The 12,721-nt window shown below is 38.6% G+C and overlaps 1 protein-coding gene across 1 annotated transcript in view; it reads right to left on the bottom strand.

The window, feature by feature from the left end:
• The window catches only part of TMA16 (translation machinery associated 16 homolog), a 35,985-nt gene extending 24,834 nt beyond the window's left edge, over positions 1-11,151 (bottom strand). Inside the window, exons 1-2 of the mRNA XM_082728235.1 lie at positions 10,992-11,151; positions 119-231 (exon numbers count right to left, since the gene is read on the bottom strand). Coding sequence (XP_082584361.1) covers positions 119-231; positions 10,992-10,994 — 116 coding nt within the window. The 5' untranslated portion in view covers positions 10,995-11,151. The remainder of the gene's footprint in view (positions 1-118; positions 232-10,991) is intronic.
• Positions 11,152-12,721: the final 1,570 nt, after the last annotated feature.

The raw sequence follows: 12,721 nt of genomic DNA, 5'->3' as shown, positions 1-12,721 counted from the left end.
ATCTTCAGCGCACCGAACATACTTAATATTCCTTAAGGGGAGAAGGGAATACTGTTGAAAAATAAATGTGTTAACGGGCTTTACACCAATGCAATACAAATGATAAAAAGATACTTACTTTTCCTTTTTTTCTTGTTTGTGGGCCTCTCTTGTAATTTGAGCTGCTCTTCTACTATATGGATGGATGACTTTTTTTTCCCGTCCTACAATTTTTCCCTTTAGGGCTTTAGGCTAAAATTAGGAAGACACATGACATACACAGTCAGATATATAAGTGATTTCTGTTAAAAAATTTCTTTAGAAATAAATTTAAAAAACAGTAGTATAAGAAATACCAAAAGCCAGAAACACTACTCTAGGAATTAGGAGAACGCAGACCTGTTAAATGATTAGAATGGCATTTGTTTCCATTGCTGTAACAGAAATGATATATTCGAAACTACTCTTCAGTAATATAATAAAGAAAGGCACAGAATGGGTCAATAAACCCAGCTCTTCAACTTTTCTATCTTCAAAGTAGGTAAAAGAATGCATCTAGTGAGAAGACAAGAGTTAAAATTGTGTTACAATTCTATACGGATGGAACTGGAGGCTATTATGCTAGGAGAAATAAGTTAATCAGTCAAAGACAATTATCATATGATCTCACTGATATGAGGAATTTGAGAAACAAGACAGAGGATCATAGGGAAAGAGAAGACAAAATGAAACAAGACGAAACCAGAGAGGGAGACAAACCATAAGATTTTTAATCTCAGGAAACAAACAGGGTTGCTGGAATGGAGGTGGGTGAGAGGGATGGGGTGACTCGGTGATGGACATTGGGGAGGGTATGTGCTATGGTGAGTGCTGTGAATTGTTAAGACTGATGTATCACAGACTTGTAACCCTGAAACAAGTAATACATTATATGTTAATTTTAAAAATTGTGTTATAGTTTAAAAAGGTGGGGAGGTAGAAGGAACATAGGATGTTCATGGGAGCTTGACACTGTAGAAGTTGGACATGGAACAGAGTGAGCACTGAATCAAACAAAGTCAAAGTTGGGTTCACAGAAAAACAGGAATAGAAGAAAGAATACAAGCAGCACACCCCAAAAAGAACAAATTATTTTCCCCTTCAAACCTTATGCCAGTTAACAAGGTCACAATTCATTTAGTCCACTGAATTCGACATTTCAGTTAACTCTTTATTCCTACATAATTCTGTATTTTATCAGACCTGTTTTTTTTTTTAAAGATTTATTTATTTATTTGACAGAGAGAGATTACAAGTAGGCAGAGAGGCAGGCAGAGAGAGAGAGGAGGAAGCAGGCTCCCTGCTGAGCAGAGAGCCCGATGCGGGACTCGATCCCAGGACCCTGAGATCATGTCCTGAGCCGAAGGCAGCGGCTTAACCCACTGAGCCACCCAGGCACCCTATCAGACCTGTTTTTATTTTAGAATTAATTTGGCTTCCTATAAGAGAAGCCCAGAATAATAATGTACAGTAATCTGATAAAGTTTAGTTCTCTGATGTAAAACACAGGAGCTGGAGGCTCTGCTTCACAAAGTCCTGAGATCCAGACTCCTTCCACCTACTATTCTAAGGGTATAACCTCCTATATATCTATATAGTTCAAGATGACTTAATCCAAGTCTAAACTCTAACCACTGAGAAGTAGAAAAGAAAATCAAAAGGCATACCCCTTTCCTTTAAGAGCAAAATTTCAGAAGCTGGAGTCTTCCGTTTAGATACCATTCATCAAAATTTAATCACTGGGTTACGTAAGGGAGAGTAGTAAATATAATTGTTATCACAGAAAAACAAATACATTATTACAGAAAAAAAAGGTTCTATGGGGACACCTGGTGGTCTCTAACATACCTAATCCTCAAAAAGGCTTATAGAATCTTCTCTTCAAAACTACTGTTATTGCCTTAATTCAGCCTCATGATTTTTCATGATTAGAATGGCCTTTAGATTCTCACTCACATTCATGGAAGTTGCAGAGCTTATTTTCCTACAACATTTATTTAGTGAAGTCCTTCTCCCTTGCTAACGAGCTCACAGTGAGGTCCCAAGTCCTTAAGGCAGAAAACAATCTACCCCCAACGTACTTCTCCAGCATAACTCATTCTTCAAAACATCCTTCATCCCATTCTTACTGAAGTTCCTCCCCATTTCCAGAACACACCATGCTATTTCTTAACTTCTGAAGACTGAGGTTGTTACCTCTATCTGAAAAATCCTTTCCTTCCTTGTCTTTTCATAAAATACAACTCAAAGTCACTTCCACTGTAAAACTTCTGGCAGAATTAATTAAAATGACCACCAATTCCTCACTCACATATGTACTCATTCCTTCAACAAATATTTACTGAAATACGCCAATAAATATTTATTGCTTTCTTCTTGATACACCTAGGCAAGGTAACTGCCACTTTGAACCCAAGAAAGGCACTGGAAGGTGGTTATAGGGACAGAAAAATAATGTGAAACCATCATACAACAGTATAGGCATGCTTTGTTTTACTGTGCATTGCAGATATTGTGTGGGGGGGGTCTTGTTTTGTTTACAAACAAGGTTTGTGGCAACCCTGCATTAACCCAGTCTATCAATGCCACTTTTCCATTAGCATTTGCTTACTTAATGTCCCTATGTCACATTTTAGTAATCTTGCAATATTTCAAACTTCATTATTATCACTGTATTTGTTATGGAGGTCTGTGCTAAGTGATCTTTAATGTTATCCTTGTAATTTTTTGGGGTCGCCATGAACTGTATCCATATAAGCAAACTTCATCAATAAATGCTTTGTGTATCCCTACTACTCTCACTGACCAGCCAGCCATTCTCCCATCTATCTCCCTCTCCTCAGATCTATCTCCTGAAACAAAACAGTATATAACTTACACCAATTAATAACCCTACAATGGCTTCTATGTGTCCAAGTGAAAGGGAGAGTCATGCATCACCCGCTTTAAATAAAAACCTAGAGATTATTAAGCTTGATAAGGATGATAAGTACAAAGCTGAGATAGGCCAAAAAGTTAGGCCTTTCTCTTGTGCCAGTTAGCCAAGTTGTGAAGGCAAAGGAAAAGTTCTTGAAGGAAACTTAAAGTGCTATTCCAGTGAACACAGGAATGATAAGAAAGGAAAATATCCTCACTGCTCATAGTTTTGAGCAGTCTGGGTAGATCACATCAGCCACAACATTCCCTTGAGCCAAAGCTAGAACAAGGCCCACCTCTCTTCAATTCTATGAAGGACAAGAGAGATGAGAAAGCTAGAGAAAAAAATCTGAAGCTAACAGAGGTTGGTTTATGCAGTTTAAGGAAAGAGGCAGTCTCCATAACATAAAAGTGCAAAGCAAAGCAGCAAGTGCTGATACAGAAGCTGATACAGAAGTTATCCAGAAAAATCTAGCTAAGATAATTAATGAAGGTGACTACACTAAACAAGATTTTCAATGTACACAATACACCCTCCTACTGGAAGATGCCATCTAGGACTTTCACACCTAGAAATGAAGTCAATGCCTGGCTTCAAAACTTCAAAAATACACTGATTCTCTTGTTAGACGCTAATGCAGCTGGTAAATTTAAGCTGCAGCCGGTGTTCAATTACCATCCCTCAAATCCTAAGGCCCTTAAGAATTATGGGAGATCTACCTAGCCTGTGCTCTATAAATGGAACCACAAAGTCTGGTTGATAGCACATCTGTTTATAACACAGTTTTCTGAATATCTGAAGCTCAAGGTTGAGACCTATTGCTAAGAAAAAAAGACTCACTTTAAAATATGACTGTTCCTTAACAATGCACCTGGTCACCCAAGAGCTCCAATGGACATAAACAATGAGATTAATGTTGTTTTCATGCCTGCTAACACAATATCCATTTTGTAGCTCATGGATCAAGATTATGACATTCAAGTCTTATTAAAAAAAATTTTGATAAGGCTATAGCTGCCATATACAGTGATTCCTCAAACGAATCTGAGCAAAATAAATTCTTGAAAACCTTCAGAATAGGATCTACCATTCTGGATGCCATGAAGAACATTCACAATTCATGGGAAGAGGCCAAAATACAGTAAGAACAGGAGTTTAGAAGTTGATTCCAACCTTCATAAATGACTTCAAGGGTTTCAAGACTCTTAGGAAGGAGGAAGGGACTACAGATGTGGTAGACAGAGCAAGAGAATAGAACTGGAAGAACCTCAAGATATGACTGATTTTGCTGCAATCTCATGATGAAACTTGAATGGGTAAGGAGCTGCTTTTTACAGATGAACAAAAAAAGTGGTTTCTTGAGATGGAATCTACTTTTGATGAAGATGCTGTGAAGAATGTTAAAAATGATACCACAGGATTCAGAATATTAAATCAGCATAGTTGATAAAGCAGTGGCAGGGTTTGGGATGATGGATAACAATTCTGAAAGTTCTACCATGGATAAATGCTACCAAACAGCAATGCATTCTACAAAGAAATTATTTGTGAAAGGAATAGTCAATTGATGTGACAAACCTCATTACTGTCTCATTTTAAGAAATTATCACAGCCACCCCAATCTTCAGCAACTTCTACCCTCATTAGTCAGCAGCCTGATTGAGGCAAAAGCCCCTACCTGCAAGAAGAGTACAACTTGCTGTAAACTCAGATGATGGTTAGCATTTTTCAGAAATAAACTATTTTTTTAAGATTTTTTTTTTTTAAGATTTTATTTATTTGACACAGAGAGAGATCACAAGTAGGCAGAGACGCAGGCAGGGAGAGAGAAGGAAGCAGGCTCCCTGCTGAGCAGAGAGCCCACTGAGGGACTCGATCCCAGGACCTGAGATCGTGACCTGAGCCGAAGGCAGAGGCTTAGCGCATTGAGCCACCCAGGTGCCCTAGCAATAAACTATTTTTTTTTTTTTAAGATTTTATTTATTTATTTGACAGAGAGAAATCACAAGTAGATGGAGAGGCAGGCAGAGAGAGAGAGAGGAGGAAGCAGGCTCCCTGCCAAGCAGAGAGCCCGACGCGGGACTCGATCCCAGGACCCTGAGATCATGACCTGAGCCGAAGGCAGCGGCTTAACCCACTGAGCCACCCAGGCGCCCCCTAAACTATTTTTTAATTAAAGTATTTATACTGTTTTTTAGACAGATGCTACTGCACACTTAACAGTCCACAATATAGTATAAATATAACTTTTCAAGGCATTGACAAACCAAAAAAGTCATCAACTTGCTTTACTGTGATACTTGTTTTATTGGGGAAGTCTGGAACTATACCCACAGTATCTCTAAGATATGTCTGTATATGCATTCTTTTGTATTATTCTCTGCACATGTGGGGTGGGGGTGCAGGAAAAAAGGTATGATAAGGATATTTTGTACATGAAGTTTACCTAGCAAACATGAATCAATAAAAATGTTTCTGAACCCACGGTAGGTTGCCTCTAAGGTGTCTAAGAATGAATTCCATCTCTGGATATTCATGTCTTAAGTATAATCTCCCCTAGAGTGTGATTTATTTTTAATGAATAACATATGGCAAATGAAGGAACTCCAATCCTGTGATTAGGTTTTGTAAGGACTCTGGCTTCCCACCTTGCCTATTCTCTTTTGCTCTCTCACTAGGCTCACTCTGATAGAACACAACTGCCATGCAGTAAGCTGTCCCATGAAGAGGCCTATCTAACAAAGAAATGTGACAGGCCTCTAGTCTGTGGCAGTGAAGAACTGAGGTCCTGAGTCCAGTTGTCTACTAGGAGATAAACCCTACAAAGAACCATATGAGTGAGCTGGGAAGTGCATGTTTCCCAGTTGTGCCTTGGGATGAAACCACAGCCTCAGATTATACCTTAACTGTAACTTTGTGAGAGATCTTGGAGCACAGGATCCAGGTAAGCCATATGCCTCATTCTTGATTCACAGCAACTGTGAGGTAATTAATGCTGTTGTTTTAAGCCACTAAACTTTGGGACAACTTGTTACACAGAAAGAGAGAACTGATGAAGACAAAAACAAAGAAAATAATAAAGCCAAGTGTACCCTTTGTAAAGATATCTTTATTCCATATATCCTAACAAATAAAAAGCTTAAAAAAAAAAAAAAAAGAAAAAGAAAACCAAGTAAAGGTCAAAGAACCCCAAGAAAAAGAGATGCTCTCTGAGGCTGCTAAGAAACAGCTAAAGTTATAGAGGTGTAACACTGTTTCAGTAATATATCTAAGTCTATAAAAATATTTCCTTTAAAGATTTAAAAAGAATTTTCTTCAGAACAAGAAAAATTTTGATAACATTGGAGTATGAAAATGTCCTCATAGCTTAAGAAGTCTCAGGAAAGAACCTCCAAGACTTAGTAAAGAAGAAACAAAGAAATTGAATTTATATTCTGACTCAGCTGTAGTCTGTAATTCCTTGTATTATTCATGAAAAGGTTGCCTCAAGGCAGGATATGAATATATATAAGGAACAGAAATATGTACAATATAACCTGTTAAGTTTTAAAACATGTTCATATTTTTTCAATATATTAAAATAAAAAAGAAACGCTTCAACAACGAAAATTAAAGTAAAATCCTATCAATAAAATGTTAATGTATTAAACAGTCTAGTCAAGCTAAGTATCTCTTAACTGAAAAGCAATTAATCTCTATCAGTCAGGGATTCTCCAAATTTACTTGCAGAGCATTTGATGACTCATAGAATAGTATAGAATGTAAACATAAAACAAAACTGGGCATGAAGGAAAAAAGGTGCATTTGCTACAGAAGAATAATAGTTATATTTTAACTTTAAAAGAAAGCAAAAACAGCATTTCTTTTCATAAGTGTAACTAAGGATTTCTTTCCATAAGCATAAGTAATAAGTAAGGTATTGTTTTAAGTAACTATGCTTACTTTGAAAAGTTTCTGGTACCACAAAAATATTCCAGTCAGAAATTAGTATTAGTATTAGTAACCTACAACCTTTAGCAATCACTTCAGAAAATTCATTCTAAACTTCTTTGGATTCATAATTGAGAGTAACAGAAGAAAACACATAGTTTATTCAAACACAGAAACAGAAAGAGGTATTTCAGGGGCAATATGGTTCAAATATTCCTGCTAAAATCATAAATAATAAAAAGGAACTTTTCCTAAAAGACCATCAAGGTCAATATAGAATCCAGGGTCAACTAGAGACAAAAATGCCATTTAGACTACCCACTGCAACTAGAAACCTAGAAAAATAATCATTCCATCAAAGGCACTTAGGGTACATATAGGTACACAAATACTTAAAAAAAAAAAAGTATAAAACTAATCATCCCTGTAACTGAGAAAACTATAGGGTAATATTTTAAATGCCAAAATAAATATCAAAGTATGATATACTAAGTCACTAATGACAAGACAAAAATGAGATGGATTATTTAAGAGAAGCTGCGTTTTTCTTTTTTTTTGGGCAGTGAGTCTACCACGAAGAAATCCAGTGTATTTTCCCTGCTTTACAGATAAATATGACACCAGTGACAATCATTAGCTAGAGTTTTCAGTAGGAACTTAATGGTTCAACACATACTTCTTTCTAAACCACACCCAAGTCTCAAGAACCATTTCAAATTCAAGTTTACCTCCTCCTTGAAGATAGCCAAGAAGAACATTTCTGGACCTTAGAACCTTTCTCTTTTGGTAGCATTTGCCACGTAGTACCTAATATTAAACTGCACTGATGAGCCTTCTAATATTTACAAGTCATTTTTACTTGTGTTTTATATTCTCAACAGTGGCTCCTTAAATATTGTTAAAACATGTCTTATTAGATTGAAAATAATACTCTGAAAGAAGTAAAAAAGAAGTAGGATGATGCCCCAAGTCAACATTTGCTGAGTGCCCACTGTGAATTAAAAATATTAAAAATGGTCTTTAAAAGTGTGAATTATCTCATATAATTTTAATCGTTCATAAACAATGCTCTCCTTAAGAATACCTTAATTAATTTTCTAATGCAGACTTCAATTTTATCTTTCCTTCAAAAATCTAACAACAAGCTCTTGGTTGTTATCAAAAAGACAGATAGTAAGCGGTGAAGAGGATATGGAGAAAAGGGAACACTTGTGCACTGCTGATGGGAATGAAAACTGATATAGCCACTATGGAAAACAACAGAGAGGTTCCTCAAAAAATTAAAAATAGAACTACCATATGATCCAGCAATCCTACTTCTGAGTATATATCCAAGGAAACAAAATCACTATTTTGAAGTTGTAACTGCACCTCTCTTCATTGAAGCCTTTTTTATCATAGCCAAGACATGCGAACAACCTAAAGTGTCTTTTGACAAATGAAGAAAATGTGTTATATATACACAGTGGATTATCAAACAGTCATAAAAAAGGAAATCCCACTATTTGCAATAATATGGATGAAACCCAAAAGCATTATGCTGAGAGGTAAGTCACACAGAAAAAGACAAATATGGCATGATCTTACATATATGTGGAATCTATTTAAAAAAAACTTATAGGAAAAAACCATATAGAAATATGAAGCAGACTGGTGGTTGCCAGGGGATGGGGTTGAGAAATGTTTCAAGTTGGTCAGTGGGTACAAACTTCCAGTTACAAGACGAGTAAAGTTCTTGAGATCTAACCATACTGTATTGTATACTTGAAAGGTGCTAAGAGTAAATCTTAAAACTGGTATCTATGTGATGTGATCTATTAACTAAGCTTATTGTGGTAGTTATTTTAAAATATGTATGTATATCAAATCATAACACTGTACATCTTAAACTTATACTGTGTTCTAAGTCAATTATATCTCAATGCAGCTGGGGAAAAAAAACACCACCAAAATTTAGTATGTTGATTTGTTGTTTCAGCTTACATTTATAGGTGAGTCCAAGAGCACAAAAATCTTGTCATTAAAGAATATGTAGGTAGTCAGTAATAGTTAATGCCCACAGTAATATGCAAAGATAAATCGAGGGAGGATGATGGCATTTTTATGTCTTATAAATGTCTTTTAAATGTCTTATAATCTAACTTTGGAGAAAAATAAGCATGCTTAAACTTTATAATAGGCTTCTACAAAAAGGAATATAGCAGAGTGTCTGTGGTATAGTACATACCAAATTAATAATTTTTAGGTTGTTTCCCTAAAAACTTCACATTTCAGAATAAAGAAGTGTTGGGTGGGATGAATTAGTATGTTGGTTGAATTAACTTCTGATCAAAGAAAAAGGTATGAATTTGTAGAGCTCCAGGAGATGTTCAAAATAAGAAAAAATAAATAAGCAAAGTAACAAAAGCAGACAACTACAAGCTCTACTATATATTTAAAATTATTACTAAAGTTAATTTCAACAATTAAATTACATTTACCAGGTGCCAGACGTTAGGCTGAATGGCTTACACTTAATTTTCACAATTCTATGAGGCAGTTACTATCATTATCCCACTTTAATGGGTGGACAACTGAGACTTAGAGGGGTTAAGTAATTTCACCAAGATCAAAATTTAGCAAAGACGACTGTCAAACTTAGTTCTCTGGAACTCCATAACCCACATTCTAAACTGTACTGAAAGTAGTTTAGAGTAACTGATAGAAAAAACTGGAAAACCTCCAGTATCAAGCTGAGCTTAAATTCAAGAAAGGGCCACTAGCGATGTACCAGAAAACTGAAAACACATTTGCTGCCTTTTTAGCCTTTTTGGCAAATGTGCCAATTAAAACAGATTTTTATGCCACTCCTTTGATTCTTATGGCAAGGCAATCCCCTACTATACAGCCTGATAGATTGAAATTCTCATAGTCAAGGACAACTCCATTCAAATGCCAACCAATCCCCAATCTTATCTAATAGATATTTCAATGTTCCACTCTGAAATGGAAAAGCTATAAAAGAATTATCTTATAAAGGGCTGGAAAGAGCACAAGTGCAATGATAAGTGAAAAATACTAAATTTATACATATACAAACACTATGATCCAAAGGGAAAAAAAAAAAAAAAAAAAAAAAAGGCCTGTACGGATGTGAAAGGCAAAAATGTCAGGCACACAAAAAGAAAGAGAAAAAAGAACAAAGAGGACAAAAGACCTTGTGGCCAGAATATCATAACTTTTTACCAAATTATAAACTTTTTTACATTGTTGTTTTTATTAAAAATTGGTTGAAAATGAATATAAAGCATTTTCCTCGTCAAGAATCATTATTATAATCAATTTTAATCAATTTTTTTTTTAAATGCAAGAGAAAACATCCGTTTTTGAAATACAAGGTTAAGCGGCAGCTACAAAGAAAAACTAGGCAACTATAAATACAAAATTTCGATACTGTTTCCCTGCGGGCTCCCGAACGTTACAGATCCAAGGAAGGAAACAAACCATCTTTGAAAAGTTTTGCTTCTTACACGGGGTCATGGATAAACGAGAGTTCCTTACACGACTGATCTTTCTACTTCACTTCGTTCAGGAAGAGTAACCACTCTTTTGCATCTGGTCAATTTTTAACAAACCCAACAGAATAGTTCGAGCGCCCTGAAAGGAGTGGGGCGGGGGTGCGGAGGCAGGATGTGGGGAGCGAGCGCGTCCGCGGCCGTCGGCCGTAAGCCACCAAGAGACTGAGCCCGAGCAGTCTAGACGGGCAAGAGGTGGCACACCAATGCAGAGGTGACACTTTCCCAAGTCTTGCCGACCTTCCCGCCCCCACCCTACCCCCGCCCCATTCCTCCCGCCGCCCTCACACTGGTGAGGGGCAAGAAAATGGACACGGGGAAGGCTTCCTCCCGAGGGGCAGGGCGCTCTGGGAACGCTGCCGAACCCGGAAGTCCAACTCTATTAAAGATCCAGACGCTGGGCCAGGCGGCCACCTCGGGGCTGGCCTACCCTGCATCCCTCACCGCGGGGTACGAACCGGTAGAATCACTTAGCCCGGTCCCCTCTTCCAGCATCCCAAGAACCCCCCTTCCCTCCAGAGCGCCAAGCGGGTTCAGGGAAGCCGGGCGGGGGGGGGGGAGGGGGTGCCCACCATGGTGACGTCCTCACGGCCCTGCAGGACCCCGGCAGCCTAGACCACGGAACCACCACCAACCGCCACAACTCATAAAACGCGCGCAGCCTAAACACACGTGGCTGCGGGAGAAGACCGGGCGGACCGGGCCGGAAGGGGCGGGGGGAAGTACGTCTCTCTAAAAGGTCCCCGGGAAGCGACACCGAGTCTTTTTATCCCGTAGTGAACGTTTCAGCCCGGGACCAACCCGCGGCCTCCTGGCGGGTTTGCCAAACACGATGGGAGAGGGGGCCTGGGACGTGAGGGTGAAACTGGCCCAGTGTCCACATTGAGGCCCGGCATTTGAGCTGGGCTTACCGACGCTAGGCGCTCTTGGCTAGTGGAGTCCCAGGCCCGGGCGAGCATCTCCCGCATCATCTACCCTGACGCACAGCCCCCAGCTGAACAGCATCTTTCCACGAGGCGCTCCTTTGGGAGGTTCCTGCCTCGCAGTCGCTGGCCCCCTCGTCATTAGACTGTTAGGAGATGGACCACGTCCTAGGGTGGCAAAAGACCCTCTGCTCACCTCCGTTACCCTGAGCAAGGCTCTTCCCCCACTGGGTCTCAGTTGCCTCACCTGTTAAGGGCCCTTCTACATACCCAAGGCCCCTTCCAACCTAGGTTTTTGTTTGTTTGTTTGTTTAATTTTTTGTTTTTTTGTTTTTTTGTTTTGTTTTCTTCTCACAACGTAAGAGTCTGCGTTTTACCTGTGCTTGTTAGGATCCCACTGACCCTATATGCATTAAACAAATATTTGATTGTTTACTGTGTGCCAGACTTTGGGGATACTCCGAGGGTTAGGAAATAAATAAGTCAATAAATAAAACTAGTATTATTATTTCAAATAGTCTAACATTACTCTGAAGAAAATAAAGAGGGTGGGAGAGGCAGAAAAGTTGTTTTACACGTGGTTGTCTCTGAGATCCTCTTGAAAATGAGAGTGGAGCAGAGACTGATAATGAAGAAAAGAATTATTCAAGAGGCTTGTTATAGGGTGGTGACGCAGACTTTGGGGGGGGGTTGCTTATATAGCGGTAAGGATCACTGCTAAGGGGACTTGCAATGGGGGATACAGCTTGGGCAGGTGGGAATTTATAGCCAAGGAGCAGGATGAGGGGTGGTCGATGGAAAATTACTAAGAGGAGACATCGGGAGTAAGGGGGCATTCTGGCTAAACCAACCTAGCAAGATTTTTGGGATACAGTCCACAGTGATCAAATATCACCAGGAAGATGGTGGAGGATCAGGAACCTGATTAGATAAAGATATCGAGGTCAACCAGATGTGGAGGATTGGGGACTCTAGCTTGACTGACTTTCTTGCTACAATTGAACACTACAGAGAAGAACAGGAAATCCAAAATTCCAGGCCTAGATGAAAAAAAGAGTTTGGAGAGTCTGAGTAGAGTGTGGTGAGGAGAGAACTTGTCACTTGAATGAAAAGAGAGAAATAGGCATGGGAAGAAGCCACAGGCAGGATGAAAGTTCAGTGTGCCTGGATAGATATGTGCAGGTACATGAATTTCATCAATAAGTATACCCATTCAAAAAAATAGATGAAATTGTAAACAAGAATTTGTGACCAGACGATCCATGAATCCAGGGGCAAGACATTTTCATGTGGTTTTTAAGTGTGTGAAAATGCATTCTATGTGAATCTATACTAGGAAGGTCACCCTGGCAATATATACTATGGAGACATTAATCTAT

Source organism: Mustela nivalis, assembly GCF_964662115.1.
Source record: "Mustela nivalis genome assembly, chromosome: 4".
Classification (NCBI taxonomy): domain Eukaryota; kingdom Metazoa; phylum Chordata; class Mammalia; order Carnivora; family Mustelidae; genus Mustela; species Mustela nivalis.
This window is presented reverse-complemented; position numbering and strand designations above follow the sequence as displayed.